The 26,462-nt window shown below is 36.7% G+C and overlaps 1 protein-coding gene across 1 annotated transcript in view; it reads left to right on the forward strand.

Moving 5' to 3' along the window:
- Positions 1 to 3,511: 3,511 nt before the first annotated feature.
- RBBP8 (RB binding protein 8, endonuclease) overlaps positions 3,512 to 26,462 on the forward strand; it is a 34,705-nt gene continuing 11,754 nt past the window's right edge. Inside the window, exons 1-11 of the mRNA XM_010128765.2 lie at positions 3,512 to 3,714; positions 9,199 to 9,241; positions 13,690 to 13,785; positions 15,746 to 15,858; positions 17,576 to 17,651; positions 20,718 to 20,887; positions 22,346 to 22,447; positions 23,551 to 23,648; positions 24,283 to 24,410; positions 25,353 to 26,238; positions 26,324 to 26,450. Coding sequence (XP_010127067.2) covers positions 3,603 to 3,714; positions 9,199 to 9,241; positions 13,690 to 13,785; positions 15,746 to 15,858; positions 17,576 to 17,651; positions 20,718 to 20,887; positions 22,346 to 22,447; positions 23,551 to 23,648; positions 24,283 to 24,410; positions 25,353 to 26,238; positions 26,324 to 26,450 — 1,951 coding nt within the window. The 5' untranslated portion in view covers positions 3,512 to 3,602. The remainder of the gene's footprint in view (positions 3,715 to 9,198; positions 9,242 to 13,689; positions 13,786 to 15,745; positions 15,859 to 17,575; positions 17,652 to 20,717; positions 20,888 to 22,345; positions 22,448 to 23,550; positions 23,649 to 24,282; positions 24,411 to 25,352; positions 26,239 to 26,323; positions 26,451 to 26,462) is intronic.

Below are 26,462 nucleotides of genomic sequence, written 5' to 3' on the forward strand. Positions count from 1 at the left end.
TGGCTTTTCCGTAGTGTTTTGTGCCTGCTCCCATGCTTAACCACGGCACCTGCCCAATCCTTGGCTCTTCTCAAGCCACTCTCTGGGGAAAGCCCAGACCCCAGGCCAGACTCGGGCTGGAACAACGGCTGTCGGACCCCACGGGTGTCGGCGATGGCGGCACCCGTTGCACCCGACCGCTGCCAGGTGACCGGTCCCAGGGGCAGCTCGTTGGGGGCGGCCGCCCCTCGCTGCCCCGCTCTCGCGAGAGCAGCGCGGAAGCCTCGCGAGAGACCTGCCCGGACACCGCCTCACTCCCTCCGCAGCCAAGGCGCGCGGCTCCGGCTTTCCGTTTTTCCCGCCGTTTACGCGCGGAGCCGCCGGGAGCCAACCAGGTAACGGCGCGCGCTCGCCTCACCGCCGCCGCCTGGTAACGGCCGCTCCCAGGGACGGGCTCCGCCACCGCTCCGCGTTGGGTTCCCGCGGGGCACGTTGCGAACGCTGGCCCATCCTTCCGCCAAGAGGCTCGGGGAGGAGGGGAGCGGGCCGCTTTTGCCCGTTCTCCCCGTTTCGGAGTCTCCGGCCGGCCTTGCTGCCGCTCGGGAGAAGGGGCGTGCGGGACATGCCCGACCCCTCGTTTGCCGTCCGAATTCCTGGGTGGGACGCGAGCCTGGCGGGAAGCTGGGGCGGCTGAGGCGCGGGTGCTCGCTGCCGCAAGGCGAGCTCTCAGGCGCTGGTCATGGCAGGATTTCTCAGAGCACCCCGCGTGTCTTACGAGTGAGTTTTCTGTATAGTGTCTGTGCAAAGGGAACGGCGGGGGGGGGGGGGGAGGGAATCACCGCTGGGAGGTACAGGAGAGTTGAGTCTGTAGGAGCAGGTGGGGGTCAGGGGTTCGGGAAGCTTTATGTTCGCCAGAGTCACAGAGGCAACGTCTTCCTGTCAGCGAAATGTAAATACAGATAAGCAGCTTCAGTGTTTTATCGGTGCACCGATAAAGTGCTGATGAAGGCGTGTGTAGGAAGGCAATTGTTTATGAAGCTGTGCAAAGTCCTGCCGTGCCAGAGGGAGTTGGTGGTTGGAAGAAGAGGGAAATAGAAATGTTTATGTTGTTCTGTGAAAGGGTTAGTCGGGAGGATAGGAGCAAAGCCCCGTCTGAGAGAGCAGCCCTGCTCTCTGCCTGCGTACAGCAGCAGGACGTTCGGGAGAGGGGCTGGCTTTGTGCTTTCTTCCCTCCTCAGGCAGCTTCCATTTCTTTCCCTGCCTGCAAGTGTCTGTACATCCAGCTCAGGCGCTTTTTTTTTTCCTGCAGGCTGGAAAGTCCTTTCTTAGGACTAGAGAGTGAGCTTAAGAAGTTTACATCATTGAATGCCTTTTACACCTGTGCAACTGCCCAGACCTGTCAAAGATGCTATTTGAACACTTGTTGGGGGCCCTCTAGCTGAAGATAGCTTTAGAAAGCAATGTATCATTTTGCCATCTTGAAGCAGGTGAAGCTTGGGAAAACTTGTTCTTTTTTTGCCCTGTTTGTATTCAATTGATGTACTAGTCATTTGCAGAAACTCTGAGCAAATTTAGTGCATTATTTTTCTTACAGTCATCTTTGGTGAAAAAAATCCCAAAAGAACTAAACCAAATTCAGTAGGGACAGCCTTTACTAATTCTAGAGTCAGATGTCCTTTTCTTGAGAGCTATTCATCTGGCATACTCAAATCTAAAGCAGTGAGTGAGAGCAAGTTTGTTGATTTCACTGCCCTAGCGCTTCACAGAGAAGAAGATGATTTCTGAGATATCTGTGCCTGAAGGTAGAAAAATAAGAGTTTAAAAGACATTCCTAATGTCACTAGGCAATCGGTTCCACAAAGAAGCATTGTAAGATGGCTTAATGTGACCGCACACAAAGTGGAGCGTTTCAGCTGCAAAGATGCGAGCAGATTACCGTTCAACGTCCCCTGAAGAATTGTAGGCATTGCTAATTTGAAAAGGTAATTTTATTTTCTATTAAGGACTTCTCTTAATATAAGAACATTAGCTAACTTGAAACCAGGTACTGAAATGAACACTGAATTTTCTGTAGACGGAGTATTTTAAAGCAAATGTGGAGCTACCTAATGGTTACTGAGCATTCTGTCAGCTCTATTAGCGTAGCGTTTAAGTATCCTTATACTAAAAAAACATACAGTTCAAGTGTTCCTGTGTTGTCAATAATAATGCTTTGTTCCATTTATTCAATTATTTTTATTCCATTTTAAAGACAGCCAGAACTGAAAGAAAAGTGACTTGCTTAAGACTGCACAGACATACAAGAAAAGGAAACTGAAAGCAAGGCCTTCAAGCCCTACACTAGGTTACTGACCACTGGATTAAACATTTTATCATGGTGAATCTAGGTGACCAGCTCAACCAGTAGCTGCTTTCAGATATTCCAAGTTGCATGAAGGCTCTCAAGATAGGAAATGCAGCTTCTTGACTGATTGTAGACCTTGTGTTGTCTGAAGTACAACTGTAACTTGTGCCTCAAAAATTTGAGAGCCAATTTCTCCTTTTATTTGTCTATATAGACATTGTGGTTTGCTTGCTTAGGCTGCTACTTTAGAAACAGTACAAAATAGAGAGTTTTTTTTCTTATTGTCATTTGTATCATAGAGTAATAGAGATGGCTATATCTACCTGGTAATGACTCAGTCCCTGCTCGGAAGTGTTTGTTTAAAATTGACCACATAAAAATGGGGAAAACTTAGAATGTCCAGTTTCACGCACAGGGAACTGAAGGACAGAGAGATTACATGACTATATCAATATTGGATACCCAGGGCCAATGGAGTTCTATCTTACTTTGGCTCAGACCCAGATCTGAGTACCATGCTTCCCCTGTAATTTACCTGAGGGCATCATCTGTGCTAAGAAACCCTTCAAAACAGAGAAGAATTATGAGTAAAATTATTCTGAGTTGTGTAGGCAGTCTGCCTTTTAAGACAGGGCTGTCTGACTTTGCTAGTTTTCCTCAAATAGTATTTTTTTTTGAGATTTATAAATTTTGCAATTACTCTCCTATTTCCTTTTCATCAGGGAGTGTGAATATTTTCAAGGTAGAATCACAAAGTCTTCAAGGGCATGTGAGCTTTTCTTTGCAGAGGGATCCATGTTTATGTAAAGGATGCGTGTACACAAATATATCTCTGATAAAACTTGACAAATGCTTTTGCTCACAGAAAGATTTGGAAGCTTGTGTTGCTTTTGGAAAAGAGGAATTTGTTTAACCGTACCTTTACATAGGAAAAAGAATAAAGACTCCTAAGCATCTTAATCTAATTTTAAGTTGATAGCTGTTTAAGGAGGGGAAAAATTCTGTCAGTTTATAATTACTTGTAGCAAAATACTTAGCGTCTTCCACACTGTCAGTGTATAAGTACTGCCTGTCCTTGTCGAGCTGTAAGCTTTGTGTTTCATCCATGGCTGCAAGTTATACTCTGATAAATGCAAACCTAAGTGGTGTCGATCTGTCATTACAGGCATACACCTGTCTTCAGAAACAGCTTCATAACTATGTAATTTAAAACTTTAAAGTGTGAGAGTGAGCCAGTTCTGCAAATAAGTCAAAGAAGCTGGGAGCGGAAAAAAGCAAGATGAACGCGTCTGGAGGAAGCTGTGGGAGCCCTAGTTCTGCAGAACCTGCTGGAGATTTCTTCAAGGAATTGTGGTCTAAACTTAGAGAATGTCATGATAAGGAAGTACAAGGTAAATTGTTAATGTTTGAGTTCAGAGAAGGCTGTCTCTTTTCACAGGAAGAGTTTGAACCAGAGTGCCACTCCATCTGCATGGAACTAAATAATTTTTAATGTCTTACGTTGTGCAGAAAGTTAGACTGGATGGTTACAAATGATCCTTACAGATTGACCGCCTAAATCTGTCTTTACAGGATTAGATTTAAACTATCAACAGCTATAGATGATTTGCTGGGTCAGTGAAGAAAAAGTAGCACAATGTTACATGGGATCTGGTTTGCTTTAGGAAATATTTAAATGTTACTTTAACGGATTATAGAATCATAGAATGGTTAGGGTTGGAAGGGACCTTCAAAGGTCATCTAGTCCAACCCCCCTGCAAGGAGCAGGGACATCCCTGACTAGGTCAGGTTGCTCAGAGCCTCATCCAGCCTGGCCTTGAACGCTTCCAGGGATGGGGCCTCCACCACCTTTCTGGGCAACCTGTGCCAGTGTTCTATAACCCGCATTGTAAAAATTATGATTAAAAGTTTCCAAATCAAGTTATTCAGTGGAATTTTTTTCTTCTTTTTTTTTTTTTCCTTTTTTTTTTTTTCTTTTGCCTTTGGGCTCAGTCACTTCAGACAGGGGAAATAAACAATGCAAGCCATTTTTATCTAAATTGTGCAAAATACCACTGCAGATTAATATTACTGAAGTGAAAAGTATTTCTTCAGGTCTTAGTGTTCTAAATTTTCTCAACAAAATTTATAAGAGAGTTGCTTATTCTTATGTAATGTTTTGTGATCTGTGGTATCAATTTTACTATAGATTGACTGTTAGTGTCCATTCTTCAGAGTGCAGGAAATTAATAACACTCAAAGATTAATTTTTGTACCATATATTTATATTCTTATTCTAATATTGTTTCACAAGTAGTATTTGTAAAATGTATTGCTAAAAATACTTCATAAGAAGTTAAAATTTTGTTCTGCTAATCGTAAGTCACAGGATCCATTTTTTTTGAATGGAATTAGAACAGTATTTGACTGAATTTTACAAAAAGCATATCCTTATGCATGAAAGAGCATTTATATTAGGCTGGAATAAAAGCAGGTGAGTTTTTATGAATTAAGAGCTTTAGTCATGCAAGTGAATCTTTGTAGTCAGACCATTCCAGTGGCCTCGGTCATTTTCCCCAGCCACTCAAAACGATTCCAAGATTGTCCATTTAAGTCCAATTATATCATAGCTTCTTAATTTTAAAAACTCTGGGGGACTGTTTTAGAACGTATGGATGTTTCATACCTCTTACTGAAAGTCTTGACTCAGCAATTTGCAACACTGAGCCTTGACCCTTTGAGTCAGTAATTTAAAAAAAAAAAACAAAAAACAAAAAACAACTTCTATCAGTTTTGCAACTGAAAGAATAGATGTACCAGATAGTAGCATTTTGTTACATTTGTTACAAAAGTATACGTAACCATATGAAATATAATTTCACATTATGTGTCAAAAACTAAAAATAAAAATCTTATTTAATTTTTATGACTTTTTTTTTTTAATTCTTAATGGTTCTTTTCAGAGTGGGTGTGATGTTAACTGCAGATAAATGCGGAAGTACTGACAGAATGGGATCTGGCAATTTGTGGCGTGTCTGAACAACAAAAACTGAACAAACAGAAAGCTCTAATGTAGAGGGTAGTGTTAAGTGACCCCTTCTCTAGTTTCTTGGGATGTGCAGCACGTGATTTTAAAGTTTTGGTTTTCTTTATACAAGTGAAGATACTCTTTAGAATGCATGCTGGGTGGGGCCAGATAATTTTCCCACTAGGCAGTCTTTTTCATGCCTAGCCCTTTGTCAGTATGTCCCGTACCGTGTTAGGTAAAATTAGGTCTTCCATGATAACATCAAAGACATGCCTGAAGGATAGTTAATTTTTTCAAAAGGTGGGGATCCTCCTATAGAAAATGGTAATGGAAGATATTTTGGAAACATCAAACACAGGCTTGCCTGGACTTTGCTTGTTTCTGAAGTCTATAAATAAGAATTAAATTTGACTCATGAGTTTCCAATCTTAAATGTCAGCAAAAAATTATTTTAAAGATGGTGGAAGGTGGTATAAGGGAAAGTTAGTAGTTGGAGAAAAAGATTTTGCCTATATAATGCACAATGTATTGAACACTGTAACTTATTATTTATTACAAATCCATGAAAAGTAGGATTTATGAGACATGAGCTTGAAACGGCCATGCATGTTATACGAGTTATAGTATTTGTATGTCTATAGAATATAGGCTAGAAAGTACTTCAAACTCAGTTTGAAGCTGATTTTATTGATTTTTTTTTTAATATATATACTACTATATTGTAAAGCGTATATTTTTTTCTACTGTATTAGCTATGTAAATCCAGCTTCTTATTCCTTTAAATTGATCACTTGCAAAAAATTACAAATTTTGTCCCTCTTCAGACAAAATAGCTATCATTTTCTCTCACATTAGTTATGTGACAGTAGATAGGACTCCTACAACCCAGTTACCAAAGATTTTGGGCATGAGCAATGTCAGCTGACTTTTCGTGGAATTCAGAAGTTCTCAGCAGCTCAGAATAATGGTAATTAAAACTGCATTTACTTTTAGTTGCTACCTGTAGAATGTGTGGGTTACTTGCACAGTGCTCTCAAATTAGAAAGGAATTTAGTAATGCTGTCTATGAAGTGGCTAATTTCTGCAGGTGTTAATACTTGCATCTAGCTCAAAATAGTTACATGGATACTTGCTGCATGTGTGTCTTATCAACATGGTTCCTGAAGATGAATTCAAGTCTAAAGGTCTGTACTAAAAAGAAACATATTTCAGCATAGGAATGTGAGGAGAGTTTTTGGTACAAGAAATAGCCTAATTCTCTTCAGCTGTTCCTTACCTCTGAAAAGCAGAAGGTATCAATGCGGGGAAAAAACAGTAGTCATAGATGCAGAGAAAATTATGAGGAAAGCATTCTCATTGATAGATTGCAATAGAAAAGGAAATGGCTGGAAGCTCCTCAGAAGTAAATAATTGTAGAAAACAGGGCTGGAAGGGATCTTAGGAGGTCATCTACTCCATCTGTATACCCTTAAGGTAGGATTATGTCTGTGTCATTGCTGACAGAAGCTTGTCCAACCTGTTCTGAGAAAACTTCAGTGATAAAGATGCTGCAGTCTTCCTAGGCACTGTCAATTTTAAGAAAGCGGATTTAATACATTTGAAAATTAGTAAGAACGGAAGTTGTCATAGCCGTTAATTGGAATATTACAGGTACATAGTCTAATCAAGTTGCAAATTTAATAAAATAGTGTTTTATTGTTAATTAATCTGCCTAATGATAGTTTAAATGAAGTCTCCATCGCTTTAATGGAGACAGTGTGTCATTTAGTAAACCACTTAGGAGCTTTAGGTAGTGTAGCCTTACATAGTCTTCAGCTTATCTATTTCATAAAAATATAGTGTGAAAGAGAAAATCAAATTGGGAATGCACATAGTGTAGTTTCACATAAGTTTATGTGGTCACTAGGGTATTAAATAAGGAAATCTTAAAAAGTCAAGCTGTCTTAATAAGCATGCATAAAACCTCACAATGCTCTGGAAAAGCAAAAAGAAGAGATTACACCCATGTAGTAATTCAATGCTCTTGGCTAAATGTAACAATCTAGTTTTCTGCCTTCTCATTGCAGTAATTTGACTTAAGAAAAAATGTGACCTTTAAGTAACTAGTTTGGTTCCTGCTGAATTCAGGTGAGAGGGGAGATAGTGTTACCTGTAGCACAGTACTCTGCCTTTTGAGCGCTGCCTCTTCAGTTTGTGGCTCAGGTTGCCAATGTTACAATCCTAAATACTTGCTGAACAGACTACCTGTTCATACAGGAGATACATTGTTGTGCAGCTTCATTCCTTGCAATGGGTGTGGAGCAGCATTAAAGCAGGCTTTATAGGGGTTCTAATTGCAGATGCCTAATTGACTTGATGAATGGCAACTACTTAAAAAAAATAAACCCTCTTTTTATGCTGATCTGCATGATGGAACATAACATCTCACAGGTGTTGAACTCTTGGAGAGAAAAGAAATCTTGCTATATTTCCTCAGAACTTTTTAAAAGTAGTCTCTGTGCATTTTCACCTCATTATCTCACTGGCATCTTACAGCAGTCTGTGGTGAGGGTTCACTGAGGCTCTGGTTGGCCTGGCTGTTACATCGTAAGTGGCCTGAAGAATGAACCTTCTCAAGCAAGTAGTTTTCCTTTTTGAGCTGTTCTCAGTTGAGTATGGTAGGGGAGAAAAAAAAAAGGCCTTAACCTACATTTCTATAGTAGGATGTAGTATTGAGTATGTGTTTTGGTTTAAATTCAAAATTGTCAGAAGTTTTCTTAAGAGTGTTCTGGTCTCATAAGTTTATCATATTATCCTAAATGACTATTGCTTTTGCAAGAAAGCTCACAAGACACCTCATACTCAAACTGAAGTTGCTGACAACTTTTCATAGTTTGAAGAAAATACACCATTAGGAAAAAACTGTTACGTTGTTTTCTGATGTCTTATGAAAATTTCTATTTGATTTGTATTTAAGAAAATATTATACCATTAGAGTCCGGTTATTTCTGACTATCTGTTTAGAATAGGAATGGCCAGCTTGTGTGTGGGTAGTATCACATAAACTTCTATAGTACTGCATTGCACTTGTTAAGCTGTGCCATACTTTAAGAACCTTTATCTTCTTGCTGCTGTCTGTGCACATACACACACACCCAAAACCATGCAAGCAGGTTGGCTGAACTGCTGTCCAGCCCCTGGGCTGTAAGCTGGCCACTCCTGCTGAGAGCAACAGTTGTATTTGCAATCCTTTTTGTTTCTGCATAGAACATATGTTTAAGAGTGTGGGGGCCTTAGTGGGAGAAGGGCCACAGATAAAATATCATTCCTCAGTCCACCTTAAAAGATTCCAAGGAAGCTTTGGCTACAAGGGTCTGGTAGCATACATCCAATAGAGTGTGTTGTCCTTTTGTGCTTTAAAGCTTTGAATAATGTATTTTTAATGTTTCCTTTATGCGTATACACTGTAATACATTTTTCAGTTCTGTGGTTGGATGCTAGGTTTCATGTGTAGTGTTATGCATGTATGTGTACACAAAACATATTTTATGCTAATTATGTAGGCAAAGTCAATGAAAGCATATTGACAGTTCTTGGTATTCATGTGTGGTGTTTTTTACAAAGAGGCTTTATACCTGTTTAAGTGGGAATCTGCCTATTTGTTTAAGAAGTCCCTATTTCCTAGGAATCATAATAGCAATATTTCTTCCCAAGATTCTGTAGAACATACTCAAGGAATCTAGAATTAATCATTTTTTTCCTCAAAAATTAGTGACATTTTTTTTCTCTTTTGCAGATGTTATTGCCAAAAGGAGAGTTAGTTTATTGTTTCACAAATTTTCTTGAATGAGAATTCTATAACATGTATTTTCTTCTTTGCACTTTTCAGGCTTACAGCTGAAAATATCTAAGTTGAAAAAGGAAAGATGCTTGTAAGTACTCATCTTGATGATATAATTTATAAAAGGAGAGTCTGGGTATCATTAACACACAATAATTCTTGCAAGATCAATTGAAGTTTCATGGATTCTTCCTTCAGACACGTACAGAACTGCTCGCTTTACTAATTCGTCTGAAGTAATCTAAATATATACATAACTCTTTATAGGGTGTGTAACCTGAACACTAAGTTTGCCTTCCTTGAACAAATGACTGGTAAGATTTTCTTATCTATAGTATTTCTATGATGCCTATGAAGATGTTGACTTTTCTAATACAAAAGATAGTTAGGGAGGCATTTTAAAATTGAAGTCAAATCTGTAAAAGGGAAGTGAGTAACAAGACAACATTTTTAGAGGTTGGGTTGTTTTTTTGTTGTTTTTTTTTTTTTTTTTTTTGCAACGTTTGCCGTTAGTATCAGCAGTTGTCCCTTAACTCAGCCTTAAGTCATTCAGTAAAGATTCTAATAATAAGCTTGCTAATTTCCACTCAATTTTTGTATTTTAAAACATATGTAACTTCTTTTGTAGTCAATTATTTGCTGCTAATTTAAAGTTCTGTTTATTAGAAGCAATTTGGGGGGAAAAAAATCTGAATTACAAGATTTACCTGTACAGTAGAATCACAATATGTATTTACAGCACTAAATCAACTTTTATTTTCCTTCTGCTGACTAAAGATGTATTTAATTAAATGATAAGAGATATGATCTATATTATGAGTTGCACTTTATAAAGTGCTATGTCGAAGGAATAAAAAGAAATTGCTTGATCTTTTTCCACTTTGGAAAACAATATAATTATATTGGATATGTTAAAGAAATTAAACTCTTCTTAAAATTAGCAAAAATACTCCATATTTGCATTCCCAGCGTTGCTCTCTGAAGCCAAAGATTTACAGTCTTGGTTTTAAAGTGTAGCCACGGTGATCTCAAGCATAGTTTGTGCTTTTTCAGAATTAACATTTCTGTTGTCATCTAGACAGTTTTCTTCCTTATTAATTCCTATTAGGTTTCTTAGATGTCCCATTTTTTTAGTACCTTTTTCAAATTATGTAAGTAGAAAATAACCCTCCCCTGGTCTAGAAAAATTAGGTAATCATGTGGGTTTATTTGTACAATAGTAACTCAAGCAACTCTCCAGCGTTTTTGACAGCTACTGTCTAAACTCCTCAATGTGCTTATATATCTGGCTGAGAGGGAAACAAAGATGTTCTTTCCATAGGAGTAAATTCTGTCTAGTAGAACTCATCTTTAGTTTTCCTGTAACATTAATATGTAAATGCATCTTAAAATTATACTGACTTTTCTAGTATAATTTGATTGTACTACAGTACATACTTAACTTCCTGTCTATTTTTACTATAACTGTTGTTCTGTAATTATAACTGTGTCTCACTTCCCAGAAAATTGTTCTTGTTTCTTTTCACAAAGTGTTTGGAAGAAATTGCTTTCAGTTCCATAATAGATATCTTCAATTGCTCCCTAGATATCTTTTGTTTTTTGTTTATCCTTTGTAGTGCTTAAACCTCCTCTGAGCTTGTGTTTTGCTTATTTCAGTTAAATATCGCCCATCCTGCTGGCGTTTGATAATCCACAGTAACACTTTGAGCCTGTGCAGTGTTGTATTTTCTCACATTTCAGCTGCATTCATATAGATCTCATCTGTGAAGGCTATAGATAATTGCCTATGGTTTTAACTTTTGTCGGTGTCGCTCTGATGCTTGCTGAGCAGGTGCAATTCACCAAACGTACAGCAGTTTACAATCCCAAAAGTAACCGTGTGGCTCCCTGTTCCCCCATATATACACCTGCTCCTCAGGCTTCTTGTTCAGTCTCCAGCACTAGTAGAATACAGTGTATACTATTTGCAACTGCTATTTAATTGTGCATAAGAACTCACAAATAATTAAAAAAAAAAATGGCAATAGAGTCCAGTTGCTTATTTGGTCTGTTGCTGAATTTTTAGTTAATTGGAAATATGAATTCATACGAACTTTATCAAGATTTTGAGATCAGAGCGTATCATGGAATGTTGTCAGATCTTTCATCAAATTATGAACAGCATATGTGTTGTCTACATTTTAAAGATATGCTTTCTGAACATTAAGATTGATATTGCGGTATCACAAGGATATATTTATGTTGGATGAAATTATGTTAGTTATTTAATGACTTTCAGTTAGCAAATATTCGGTGCTATATTTTGTACTTAAAGGCTACACTTACTTTCCTGGAAAAAAATCAAATTGACATCTTATTATTTCTTATGTATAATTAATAAATGAACTAGTTATTTAATTTTTAATCTGAAAGGATGAAACTTTCTCTTGCTGTTGTTAACTTATCCTGGTCTGTCATGAGTTGCTTCCACGTTCTGAAAATCTTAAATTGATCAGTTAATTTTGTAGGTGATTGATATTATCAGTGCTGTGACTGATGAACACATACAAAAATATTTAGTTATTGTTTGTTGGAATCTTTCTATAATTACCACATTGTAGATACAATACTCTTACATAGGAGGTCTTGTTCTCCTTGGTGCATCTGAATACCTGAGGTTTTGTATTTCAGACTTAGCAATTAGCTGACAATGAGTGCCTTATTTCGTACCCCACTTCAGCACTGAAGCTAATGACTTGTAAATGCTAGGTCAGAGACTGTTCATTATGCAGCGTGCCTTCATAGTAAGAAATGTCTGTCATGTTTATCAGGTGCACTGGAATTTGGCAGGGCAGGGGGAAGAAGCTTAGTTCCTTATGTCATTTTACTGTCTTAATGTGACATTTTACAGGGTTTAGATGGAAGCCATGGAGTATTAGTGTATGTTGTTGGGTTTTTGGGGTTTTTTTGGGGTTTTTTTGTTCATTTGTTTTTTGTTTTGGTTTTGGTTTTTTTTGTTTTTTTTTTTTAAGTAACTTAATGCCATAGAATGACTTAAAGGTAGGTTGAGGAAAGACTTTAAAATTTCGTATTTTAGGCCTTCTGTAAGTTGCATAAACTGAAAAAAAAAATTAAATGCTGTAAACATCAGAAAAATACAGACTACTTTTGTCAGACTTCAAATTTTGTCATGGTCTGGCTGTACTTGGTTAATGAACTAAGGTAATAGAACTTTAATACTTTGTACTCCCCAAGTGAAAGTACAAGTTTTAAATGGTCTCTCTCAACATATAATTGTTTTACATGTTGTACTTGTAGCTGAAAAGGACAATATTGGTCTGGATGGTAGTACAGAAAAATAAAATATCTGATCTTAAATTTCGGAATTAATAAAATATGTCTGTGATTGTACACCGTGGAAGCTTCCAGCTATCCCATTCATTTTGACCCATGATGGTTAATTTTTTGTATTACTCTAATACCAGCAAGATGAAAATGTGTTTGACTAATGTTTCTTAAAGGGTTAGTGCCAATTTAGAAGTTTATCTGTGTAGAAGAATTGTATCAACAAGTTAGTAAATACATTTTCATTTCCTGGTATATGTGTGTGTGCTTGGCAGCTTTTTGTGAGCTGATTTCATGGCTTCCTTAAATAATCCATCTCAGGTATGCTGAAAACAAACACCCAGTTCATGCAATACACAAAGGATTCCATGGTAAAAAGAAGAGCTGGGAATGAATTCTCAGTAGTCATTGTCATGTTACGTAGGTTCAGCTGCTTAGCTTTTACTGAAAGTTAATTGCCTTGTAGATATAAAATTGTGTGCTTGTTCCTCATACATTGTTTGCATCGTGAGGAGGTGTTATGATCTAATAATAAAAAAGAGGAGCTTTTCCTTAGCTCTTGTGAAGGAGGAAATGTTCTTTGTTAAGTAGACCTGGCTTTTAGAGAAGGTATTTTCCCCAAGATCTTCTGTTTCTGAGGTTTCGGGGGAAAGAGTTCTCTTCTTGTGTTCATATTATGGGAATCCATGTTCTATAGACACTGAGAATTGTTTCCTGAGGAACTAAGCTCCTAATGGATCTAAAGACTTCTCAGAGCTTTACAAACCTAATGTGGTTTTGCCACACTGCAAGAAGTGCTCACTGCTAAGACAAGACCAAAATTACCTGATTGTGAAAGCCCCCAATTAGCTTCCCAACAGCTCAGCCGCACAGTAAAATAAGTGCTTGAACTTGCATTCCCTGAAATTGCTAGTTGAGTACTATTAGCTTTTATGCCTTGACTGTCATCAACTCTAATTTTAGTCCTCAGCAAAAATCAGATTTATCAACAGAAGCTCAAGCCTAATATGAATTAGAAACTAGCTGCTCCTTTCCGAACTCAGACATTTCTAAATTACCATTCATCAGAAACACATTTATCTTCAACTCAATATTTGTGCTGATGATAATCACGTTTCCCAAGAATATGAAACATGCCAGAGAGAATTCTCTATTGAAAAACCAATCACTGTAATTTAAAGCTAGAACTAATTTTTTTTTCCTATTTGATTTTAGGGATGCAGAGAGGCTTGAAGAGTTTTACACCAAGAACCAACAGCTCAGAGAACAGCAAAAAGCACTTCATGATACTATCAAGGTTTTAGAAGACAGGTGAAATAGTGTCTTTTAGCTTTTGGGTTTGTTGTGTTTTGCTCTTAGAGAGTGGCTCTGGGTGCTTTGAAAGTTGAGGGCTTGTTTGTTGTTTGTTTGTGGTGTTTTTGTTTTTGTTTTTTTTTCCTGCTAGTAAACCAGTCCTTTTCTAATACAATCCAAATAGCATGTTTTAAAGAAAAGTGTAGGCTTTAGATTCTTCTAACTGAATTACATTTTGGTTATTGTGTTATTTTGAAAGTGCTTAGATTGCCTAGTTCAGTTAAGATAAATAGAAGCTAAATAGATCAGCTTGGGAGGTAGACAGCCATTTTAAAGCATATTCTTTTCCATTCTTTTTTGTAGAGGTAAATTTGATACCAATCAAGATGTAATACAAGTACAAAACCCAAGGGCAAACTATGTAATATACTTTGAAACTCATGAAATAACTCACTAGGAAATCTTTCAGATTTGAGGGGGTCTTTGTTAACAGTTGTCTGTTTTACCTAAATTTAATCACAGGTTCTATCTTTTGACTTCTTTTGGACCTAGATATTCTGATCACCTTTTGACCCATTCTGCCTTTCCCTTATTTGTTCCTGTTTAATCTGGTATAGCAAAACAAAACCAATAGATATAAAATTACAGTGCATTTTTTTTGTTAATCTTTAAAAATGATACCTGTTTTGGAAAGCTGCTAGCAGGTCTCAGAAGCTTCCTGGGAACAGGAGATCATTATATAGTAAATTATTTTCCCACATTCCTGTTACCTCAAGTTTTAGAGCTATGATACTCAAATTTTGCTTTTAACTTTGTTTCTCTGTGAAGGCATTAGGGATAAACATGTAACCGTGCAAGTAATAAACTTTCACACTACAGAGATAGAGAGACATTTGCAGAGTGGATGGACTTTTCTAATTCCTTGGCAGATGAAGTACTCACATGGCAGAAAACTAAAAGAGTACTTAAAGTGATCTTATACAAGGAGATGATAATTCTGTGTTTGTTACACAGTTGTTCAGATAAGCTAGTATGAAGAGGCATTTCAGTATTTTATTTTTTCCATAATTCCACAATATTAAAATACCCATAAGCTAAGATGGCATTTACTTCCAATATTGGGTGTTTTGTTTGGTTGGTTTTAATACTTCATGTGCTAGCAGCAGCAATGCAGAACTCTTGACTAATGAGTCTCTTGTTTAGCGAGCAAGAGAGTCTGGTTTTCACTCTGGTAATACTGTTAGCTTTTTGGTGTGTGTACCAGAAATAAATATGCTTCAACTATCACCTGTAAAATGAATACACATTTCATTGCATGAATGAATGTGTCAGGTAAGATGGAGTGATCATAACAAGTCCTTTTCTGACAGCTTTGAACAGCTGATCTAAACCATTACAGACAGTGGAGGCAATACCTTGTAGACTTTCGCATACAGTTCTGACTATTGGTGTTTAGATAAAGACAAAGGATTTCACATTTCCTTGGTATTTGTTACAGAGCGAACTTGCTATTTGTCCTTTTTATTTGATTACTTTGTTTAATGACAGTGATATATCCTTAGATGAGTAGTAATTATATTTACTGAAATGATTTGCTTATTTGTATTTGCTTGAATGAACTTTACTTGTAATGAATGGTAATTTATATCTGACAGTATTCTTCTAAGGCAACTTGTAAAGGCTTTCAGTGGCAAGGTGTAGCATGCTCCACTTTATTTAATAAGCTAATGCATGTTGCTTTAGAAGTATCCAGCACCTACAGTCATTTATGCAAACGTTGGTACATGTAGTGTTAGAACGTTCAGAAATCTCAAAGTATTGCTATGTCAACATACAAAACCGCAGTACTTAGTGGTGTTCTGTTGTCAGAAATTTTCTGGTTTTCATTGTTCAAAAGGCCAGTTAAGTGTGGATATCTGCTTCATGTATGGCAATATCTTCTTAACAGAGGGACTTTTTTCTGTTAATTTTGTTGTAGGTTACGAGCGGGATTATGCGATCGCTGTGCTGTAACTGAAGAACATATGAGAAAGAAGCAGCAAGAGTTTGAAAATATCCGGCAGCAGAATCTCAAACTTATCACTGAGCTTAGTGAGTTTTATTCATGAGTGTGAAGACAAAACATACTGTTTTGTAAACTAGTTCTTCATGAATTCCTGTAACTTGATATAATTTATATATGGTGTGTTTAGTAAGCTCAAGAAGTTCAGTCAGGGGATACTTAACTCCACAGTCTGAAAATATGTAACACACCAATTACTAGTCATTTGACCCACCTTCTTAGATTGAAGTGCTGATACTGAAAGTGAACTGACGTGGAAAATCTTACAGTGTAAAGTAGCTACTTTAGATAAAAAAGTAGCAGAGGCTGCTTCTGCTTATTCCTGCAGCTCTAAGGCATAGGATGTCTGATTGCCAGCTTTCCTAAGAAAACTCTGACTTCAAAAGGAACTGGTAATCACAAAGTAACAAGTTTAAACAAAAGTTCCCTGGCTCCAGCTTGTGTCCTGTAGAGTTGGTCTTGGAGTAAACCCATAGCCTTCACATAGCGCTCTGAAGCCACGAAAGAATTGCTTTACACCAGACAGATTATAGCCAGCTCAATTTGAAGTCAGGAAGTAGGATGTATGGACCAGGAAAATATAAACTGTTTGTTCTAGGTGACATGAAGGCAGGACGCAAAAATCTCTTCATAAAGAGAATTTGGAAAGATTGGTTATATAAAATGCTAAATAATACAGGACAGGATTTTTTAAATGTTAATGGTATCTTTATGATTTAATTAATTATTTTCTATTGCTTAATTGTCTTGCTTGATCAAGAACAAGCAGACATTCAGTGAGACTTTTTTGTCTGGGAAATGCCAGACACAAAAAGTAGCTTTTCAGGGCTTAATTAAGTTATAGAAATATTAGATTCTGTATTCATATAAAATACTTCCATTTTTTAAGGACTTTTAGTATTAGATATTTATATTAAAAATATTCTAAATCCTTGAGTTTAATGATTAATAACAAATGGGGTATAACTAATCTTTAAATAAAGCTCTGAGCCTTAAAAATTGAGGTGAAACCTATTAGATACAAATCTTGAAGTATATCTGACAGAACAGTAGTCTTCTGTGGGTTTGAGTTGGGATCTATATGACAGTTTATGTTTTTCCTGCAACACAAAAAAAAATATGAGAACAAGAAAATAAAAATAAAGTGAACAGAAGAGATGGGAGCTATCACTGCATTAGTTTGAGACACCATGGGAAAAAGGCTGAAGGTGATGCAATAAGCTTGTGTCAATTACAGGCAGGATGAATTGGAAATTAAGAAAAGTAAAATTAAAAATTCCTGGCTAGTCTCTCTTAAATTCCAAAATATTTAACCGGTTTTTAAGAAATTAAGGTTTTTTCCAATTGACTGGTCACTTTGGTGACTAAAACCAAATTCTAATTATTTTATACTTCATAGGCTGTCTTCAACGTAAGGAAGCAATTTTGTCCATGGAGCCGAGTGAGCAACTCCTTTGTCTTTACAATACAGTCTCATGGACAAAAGTAATTAATGATTGTGTAGAACTAACATTATGATCCAGTAGTTGTGACACCTTTGCCTTTCCTACACATCATTTTACAACCTTTTTAATGGCTAGCTTCTCAGTTCGTTTTGGTAAGTCATAGAGAGGGCGTATGGTATTATGTTTTAGAATTAGTTCTGTTTCCTTAAAGGACCTCACAAAATGAGATATGCTATGATGCTAACATGTATGCATTGATTTTTTTTTTTCCTCTCTTCCCCCCCGCCCCCGTAAATTGCAGTGAATGAAAAAAACAACTTACAGGATGAAAATAAGAAGATAAGCGAACAGTTCCAGAAATTACAGAAGGAGTTGGAGTAAGTTTTCAGGTTTTTTGGATATTCCCCCTTCCCGCCCATTCCTCAGTAGTAATGTCTGGGAATATAAATAACAGCTTTTAAGTCTTTAAAACTTGAGTTTCCTCTTTTTTAATAGATTGTGAAAAGATACTCTACTGCCACTATAATAACATTAAACTAGCATCTTTGTATTGTGCAGATTTTTGCTTTCTTTTATCTGCGTGCATCTTTCATTTTTAAAACTGAAAGAGAGAAAAAAAATTGCTGTTTGTCATCACGACTGTGCACGTCTCATTCTTTCTTTCCTCTGTTGACTTTACCAACTCTTTCCTCCTAGGTTAAGACTTTAGAAAAGCAGTTTCTCCACTAGTCAGAAAGTCCCCAGATCTTGCAATACATTTTTAAAATAAAGTTATGTTAATTTTACGATTTTAAAAAGAAAAAAACATAGTAAATTACAAAATAAAACCATAAAAACAATGAGCTACAGATTGACTGTCAAATTGTAATCTGATATGTTAGCAAGAATGTGCCATATAATGTTGTGGTTAATAAGCAAATACAGTGCACTGTACAAGGCAGAGGTAGTATTCTTTTCTTGTCTGAAAGAACAAGATGGTCTGACATCATCTGAAACTTATCTCAATTTTCCCTGTCTGTGGAGAAGCTGCATATGAGCATGGGGGCAATGGGACAGGATGTGTAGACTTAATACATAAGACTTTTTTTCTCCATGTAATTATTTCTTATCTTTGTCAGGAAGTAACTTTGGTTGAGGAGTAAAACAACTTAGAGTTCAAGTCAACATGACTGTGGTCGTATTCTTTTCTATTTCTTGGTTTGTCTGCTATTGTTTGCACCTTAATCATACTTTCCTTTTCTGTATGCATTTAATCTTCCTGAAGTAACGTATTTCATGACCCAAGAAGTACTCCTTTTTAATACTAACAAATTTCTGTATGCTTCCCAATTTATAATTGCTTCTTAATAATGGTTCTCCTGTGCAGCTTGACAGCAGTTTGGAGGTGGCATAAAAAAAAAAGACCAGGCAGATCCATACAAATTTATTAGTTTGATCCTCAGTCTTATAGTTTAGCTTCCAGTAAAAGTCTCCAGCCACTGCAAGAAAGTTGAGAATGACCAATGTAACACTAAGTTATTTGCTCTGCATGTTAGGTGGTCATTTAAATGAGTGCAGAGTTGAGTGGATAAACAGTAATTAACATGGATGGTCCTGCTGTTTGTAATGTAGCCACTGCATTTGGTTGTTTGGGTTGAGTTATAGTCATGTTACTTTATTTAGAATGAACAGCTTAGATCAATATAACATCGTGTAGGTGCAAGGTAACAGATTGTTTCTGGTGTGTGACATGAAGTTAGATTTTTGCCATCTTCTGTATTTTGTTACCAAGGTTTAATATTTTAGGGGAAAAAAATCTAAGAATCCTCTAAAAAAGTGAAATCAATGACATTTTAGAAGAATTGTGTTATCTGATCCTTTATCAGATTAGGATTTCATAATCCGTGGATGGAAACAGCAAGGAAATTTCTGCAAAAATCTTTTCTGGGGTCTCAGATAAACATTTCCATGATTCAGAAATTATTTATTTGGTATTTATGATGTGTAGTATGTATGGCAGCTTCTTAATTTGATAGTTTTTTGTGGTTGTATCTAGGAACTACCTCTTGGTTTGCATGGAAGTAAGGCACAGAAAAATGCATTTATGGTAGGCTAATTTGTCGTACAAGGCCACACGTGCCAGTAAATTTAGAGAGAACTCTAACAGCTAGCTTAAATTTGCAAAGTAACGCTTGTTTTGCTGTTTTGGTTTGTTTCTTAAGATATTGCTACTAGATTATACAGTTTTCCAGTTATGGTGCTTTCTTTGTAAATGTGCTAGAAGAGAGGAATTGCAAAATCACACAGTAGGATTCGTCAAGTCTTCAGGTCATCAGCACATCAATATTTGTCACTAAGTGTTCAGAGTTAATCATGGTAAAAAGCCTAACTGCAAAAATACTTCTTCTCTTAAGCCATACAGCTTTCTACAGTTTTCCATTGACTTATTTGATATAAGATCTTGTGGTTCACTTAAATGCAAGCAGAAATATATCCATATTTCCCTTTCTTCTCTTAGATCAAAGCCTTACATCCTTCTCTTTATAGTTAGGAAATGATCTTTTGGCGCATGTTTTCTCTTGAGAGTCATAAGGAAAAGTGCTACTGCAGAAGGATGACCAAGCAGGCCAAGTTGATTTCCTTGTGTTTTTCTTTTACTGCCTCTTGCATTTCTCACTACCACTACCATACGACCGGTAGCAATGCCCTTACTAAGTACTAAACACACTGTGTTTAAGTTAAAAGAACTGAAATTAATGCTCTTTTGTTGTTATTTCCTTGCTATGTCTAGATAGCTTTTGGAGAAAGAAGACATAGTTATTTGTTATGCTATTTTTTATATACTGACTCTGCAACAAGCTGTTAGAGCTGACAGTGTGAGAGAAAATAAACTTCATAACTCGTGTTTTGTTTGACATTACTTGTTTTACATGGTTTACTCCTCTCTGAAGACCTTTGCGAGGTGAATAAGACGTAACATCCAATGCTCTGGAGAGGGATTGCTTTGAATATAGTTCTGTTCATTACTTTTTTAAATTGTCCAAAAGCTTTTGTTTTGTGTTTAAGACAGTATTCTTAGGGTATGCAGAGACTTCCATGCAGGGAGAGAGACACTAATCTATCCGTTTCAGCATTCTTTCAATCAAGTAGCATGGTGAACAAGCTAGAAACTACAGTCCCTAGTTTCTTCCAGGGAAAAAGTCTTCCATAGTGCAGTAGTTAAATGTTGACTTCAAATGTGAAGAGCCAGGGTTGTACGTTGTTCTTAGGCTTGATGGAGCAATGGTGAATTTGTTCTTCTAAAAACTGGGTTCTAGTATTACTTTTTTACACTGTGATGTTGTTGAGATAGCTGTATTTTCTAAACTGTTGCTTTCTTGAACCATATTGTCCTGTTTGCCGAAATAAAAGCTTTTAATCTTGCTGACTTGGGGTTTTATTTGACTACCTAATTTGGTCTTCAGGGAGCGAAAGCAACAAGCAGTGGAATTAGAAGAAGGAGTCATTCCGGATTCTCCAGTTCTGACTTCTTCATTTTCCGTGGTTAATCGTATGAGAAGGAAAAAAGAGAATAGGCATATCCGATACACAGAACATACGCACCCAGATTTGGAACTTGCAGAAAGCAATAGTGGTAAGAGTATTGTTTTGGGTTGGTTTTTTTTCAATTAATTTTAAGACATATTTTTAAGAGCTAAAGAAAAAGATGCTGTATAAATTTGATTGCAAAGGGTGAAAACTAAAAAAAAAAAAAAATTTAAATCTTGGGGGTTTTTTTTTTTTTTGTTTGGCTTTTTTTCCATTTATGGTATAATACATGAGTCAGGGCAAAAACGTCTTTAGCAGTAATTGCTACATGAGTGAAATACTCAAAGCTTATCTCAACCTCCTACTTTTCTTCATCCACATACACATCCAAATACAACAGTTTTCCAGCTCCTATCTCTTCTGTAACTACAGACTGAAAAAAAATCTGTTAGACTTGTGCGTATGGCTATGTCACCACCTAGTGGAGAGTGAAATAAATGTTTTGCCACATTCAGCAATCGCTCTGCAGTTAAAGTAATATTACTGAAACTGATATCTAATTCTAGCAGCTACATGATCTTTCTTTTTCAAGTACTGATACATTGTTTGCATTTGTTTTGTGTCTAAGTCCAGAAGTATTGTACATACTTAATTTCCAAACTTTGTTCTGTGATGTCGTAGCAATAGCTCTAATGTATTTTAACTATAAGAAATTTTTCTGTGAAGTAAGGGACTTTGTGCTTATATTTTAATGATACACAGGAAATATATGCTAAATAATCCAAGTGCTCTTAATGTGTAATTTATCTTGTGGAATTTAAAAAAAGATATTTTAAATAATATATTAATACATCTAAATATTACTCTTGACTAAAAGCCTCTTTCCAAGAATAAAAATAGCACAACTGTGCAGTGAAGAGGTTGGGTTGGTTATTCACAACTTTTGTTTTGCGTATGTAACTTCAGTGCTGTGAATCGTTTCTCCTTTCTAAACATACCTACTGCTCTTCATTTTCTGAATGAAAAATTGAGCTACTAAATTAAACCAAAGTTAAATATGCAAGAAAAGGTGTAAATACCTATCACAGTTAATGGCTATTAAAAACTCTTGGTGTCCAGATAGAAAGGACTGCATGGCCCAAAATTGGTCATTATTAAAATCTCAGGTTTTTCACCTTTTCATTACCATAGCTGATGCAGAAAATTATTCCCTTGGATGATTTACTCTTTAATAGTTTTGTTTCATATTAACAGGTCAAATACAGATTGAATATGTACTTTTTTGTGGTTAGTATAGAAAGTGATGTAATTATGTGTATTGTTTTATGGCTGACTGGGTAGACTGATATTTCTGAGAGAAAGGATTAATATGGAGTGTTTGTGGCTAATTTATCATAGTGATACTTCAGAATAAAAGTAATCAGATGTTCTTAGGTTACAGGATCTACTGACATATCAAAATTCACATTCAGGTGCTTTTAAGATTAGAATCATTGTATCTACACAAAATTATCACAAGGTACCTAATTTCACTGTGTGAAAATGTTTCTACATCTTCTCCTAGAATTTGGAAAAATTCCGCTGTATTCTACACAAGTAAACAGTCACCATGGAGAAGAGATATTAGTGGCAGACACCTGTGATCCACAACTGTCCCCTGTGCCAAGTAAGTGTGTTAATAGATTTAGTTCTAGTTCCATTCAAAATAAGGCAAAAATATTGTGAAACTGAGGGTTTATCAACAACTGAGGGTTCATCTCTTTAAACACAGGAGCCAGAAAAAGGATATCATGTTTAATCACAGAATTGCTACTGAAATGGCTATCTTGTAATGCCTGTCTGTATGCCACTAGATCCATGATCTAGTGGCAGAGCGCCGGGGCTTAGAGTCAGGAAATAAAAAGAAGCTCAGTGCAGCTCTTATTGCAGATATCTTATATTTTAGATGACTTACCCAGTTGCCTTACATCTGATTTTCCAGCTGTACGGGAGATAAAATATTCTGAGGAGTGCACTCCTGTCTGATGTGGATATGTAGCAAATAGCATAACAATATGGTTCTGTTAATTATTCCCTTTTTTGCAATTATGAATTGGTACAAGTCTTTAAGGCTTAAGTCCTTCTCCATAAACAATTATTTGTCAAGAACTTTTTGTGTCCCTGATTTTTTTTTTTTTCTGTGAAGTATTTTTCTATAAATGGCTGCGAGAATCAGCGTTTTGGAATTATTCGTGCAGGTCAGGGTTGTGATGATTGTAGTTCTCGTACTTTCCCATCGTATTACCTTGCCCCGGCTTAATAAACTGAGTAATGTTAAACCCCTGAAAGAAGGGAAACTCATCTATTTGTTTTCCTAATAAAAACACAGGAAGAATAATTATAAGAATCACCTAGGAAATGTGCAACACAAGCATTTTACTATAAATATACACTTTCACTGTTCTACATGCGTTTCTCAAACTATTCATGCCCTTGACTGGGAGTTTGAAAAGCAACTTTTACATGTCTTTGTATTTTAATTTTGGGAGCTGTATTCAAATTTGAAACATATTTCTCTGATGATGCTCTCATCAGAAATTCTTCTTTTGCCCCCCTTTTCCACTTACCACTTCCAGGTACAGTTTTTATCTGACACAGATCAAACTATTTCCATAATTACCAATTTTAATTTGTGTACTTTTTAGTTCTATGTTTGTACTACCTGTGGAACTGAAGTAAGATATTATGATGTATATATAACTTACTGTGAGCTTTTTCCTACTCATAAAGATAAACCAAGGATGGGAGGCTATCCTGTTCCAAAGCCATCTTTTAACTTGGCTGCAGTCGTAGCAGAAACAATTGGACTGTCTGTTCAAGAGGAATCTGTAAGTAGTATTCCCAGATTTCTTGTGTCATTAGCTTTTTATGCCAGTTGTTTTCAAAACCAGTATTTTTCTCTTTTGCATTAAAATTCTGCGAAAGTATTCAGAGTTCCAGTAAGCTCACTTTGATTTGTTTTTGCTTCCTTGTTACGGAATTGCTCTAGCAAGAAGAGATACAACTGTGCTGACTTGTCTGGGGGCTGGGGAGGAGGGTAGCCTGTATACAACTTTGCAGTTTGACTACGACAGTGGACTAAATCCTTGGGTGTGTCAAACTCCCTTTGTGCAGTAATCAAGTCTAGGACACTAAAAAAGATTATTTGGTGATGAGACTGTTTGGTGACTCAGGTGAGATTACTTGATGGTTTTGTTTGGTAACCAGTGAAAATGATAGCATGCAGACTGTTTCTGTGTGTGTGTACATTTGAGTGTTGGAATTTTAAAATTTCTATAAGATTTCTTTAAAGTTGTTGGTCAAAATTTCATCTCTTGTAACTTTTACTATTTTTCAGAGTTTTGAATGGTTAAATTTGAGTGGGTCTTCAGAGTATTTATGTACAAACCTAGCATATTTCTAATTTTAAATTCTAATAGCTTCTCGTACTTACTGTCTTTGTTTTCCTTCACCACTTTCAAGGAGCCCCAGAGTGTACTGAGTCCTCCCTGCACAAATGCTGTTATGAGCCAGGCCCCAGAGAGCATGCAGTCTGAAGATCCAAGGAAACATCCAGCTTCTGAATCAAGAAATGATGACAATAATTTAGGGTGTGTTTCCACTTGGTTATAATAATATTGTTTTAAACAGGCTTATATGAAGTTCTCATTTAAGTAGAATTTAAAACGTTACAGCAGTTTGCTTTAAAAGTACAGAAATGGAAAGAAATATTTTCATATTATATGGGCTTTTTTCAAGTAAATAACATTAGAAGCAAAGGAACTGATAGAATGCAAAACTGTGGACTTTTACTTCATTCTCAGATTTCTGATTTGGACTTTCTGTGTACGCAGTCGCTCTCTCACTGACTTCTTGTTACTGCAAGGTATCTTCTGAGGCCCATAAACCTGGGGGTAGGAAGTCTGGAGCTGGGGTAGGAAAATGATGATAAAGCTTTTTTGCGGACTAGATGTCATACCAGTTGACTGTTGCCCTTCCCACTCTCCTCAGGGTGTTGTGGTCTAAATTGAATTTTTTAACTCCTATTTGTCATCTTAAATGTATGTTTTATTGATGACAAGTAAAAAACAGAGTACCTGAAAGAAGCTTGCATGTTTATCCTTCATTTGCAGAAGCTTTGAGAATCTGTTATTGCAGTTACAAGATCCCAGATAGAATGCTATCACAACCATTCTCACTTTCTTGCGTTTCACTGCTTTGAAATGTAGGGAGTCCTTTAGTAGAAGAGATTCCTAGGTAGGCTTAATTCTGTCCTTGGTTCTCAGTTGAATGTGGAACAGAATTTCACACCATACTAAAATGAAGGACAAATCTGTTTTTTGTTTGCTTTTTGCAGGTCTAAGTGAAACAGTACTTACCCCTAGACCAAAAAATTCCATTTTCTTTTTCCTTCTGTTTTCAGTTAACACTAGCAGCTCTGGCAGCTTTAAAGTAGATCACGGACAAGAAACTTGTGATTTTTCTGTATCCCTTTCTCTCCTCCCAGCCCCCTGTGTGCTGCAGAGAAATGTTTCATCTCTCATTGTATTCAGTCTTTCAGATCCATCTCAGAACACTCCGCCACATGTTGACTGGGATTGCCAAGTCGCCTCTCCTGTTTTTGGAGCTTCTAGCAATATCAAGAACAATTCAAGTACAAGTCATGCTTCTTGTATTTTAGATTCAGGATTGAAGCCTAATCTCAAAACCAACCTCTTCAACAATCCTTCCAGTTCTAGATCTCATAAAAGTAGATCAAAATCTGAAGATGTTGCTTTTGTTGCACCACTGAATCTTGGAACTGTAATCAACTCAGTTATCAGCCAGGCCTCTATCAATAGGCAAATGGTTGTGAAAAAGAATGCTAGTGAGGCTGTAACCTGTGCTGGAAACGCTTGTGCAACTAAAAAGGAGGTGATCAAGAATGATTTCCTTCTCCTACACCAAAGGCAGCTAGAAAGCAGGTGTGCCAAGAGAAAGAAAGCTGAAGATGAGCATGCAGTTAGCTGTGAAAAAACGTCCTTCAACAAAGAGAACTCCATGCCCTTTCGATCAGATGTTCAGCTTATTAATGGGGAACATACGGTTGATAAGCCCTTGGATCTGTCTGATCGCTTCTCTGGAGTTCGTTGTCAGGAGAAAAAACAAGGAAGTGAGGAGACCTGTAAAAATAAACTGAAACAGGTGACTTTGCATGACATTTTTTCACAGCTAGGGAAGTCCATTCCTGAAGGTTCATTATCCATTCAAAATACCAACAATGAGAGCCGTTTGTTTAGCAGAGATTTACAAGAGGAATCCTATGTACAAGAGGCAATACTGGGAAAAACATTCCCAGATAAGAAAAACCAGATTGAAACGAAAGAAGAATTTCCTCCCTTCAAAATTGCACCGCTGTCAAATTCTGCAGAGACAGAGCAACTTTTTGATGATGTGAAGGTACACTTTTCTGACTTCTTTTTCTTCTTCTTTGAAATAGTATATTTAAGTTTTGGGAAATAGTAAAATTACAATATGTTGTTAGGTTTCCAGTGGCCATGTACCTAATAGAAAGAAAACAAGGACAGGACATGAAGAGTCTGAACCAGCATCTGTACTTCAACCAAACCCTTGTAGACTATCAAAAAATAAAGCACTGCAAAATGAGCAAGGTAACTTGAGGA

This window comes from Chlamydotis macqueenii, chromosome 2 (genome assembly GCF_036417535.1).
Source record: "Chlamydotis macqueenii isolate bChlMac1 chromosome 2, bChlMac1.mat, whole genome shotgun sequence".
Taxonomy (NCBI): Eukaryota; Metazoa; Chordata; class Aves; order Otidiformes; family Otididae; genus Chlamydotis; species Chlamydotis macqueenii.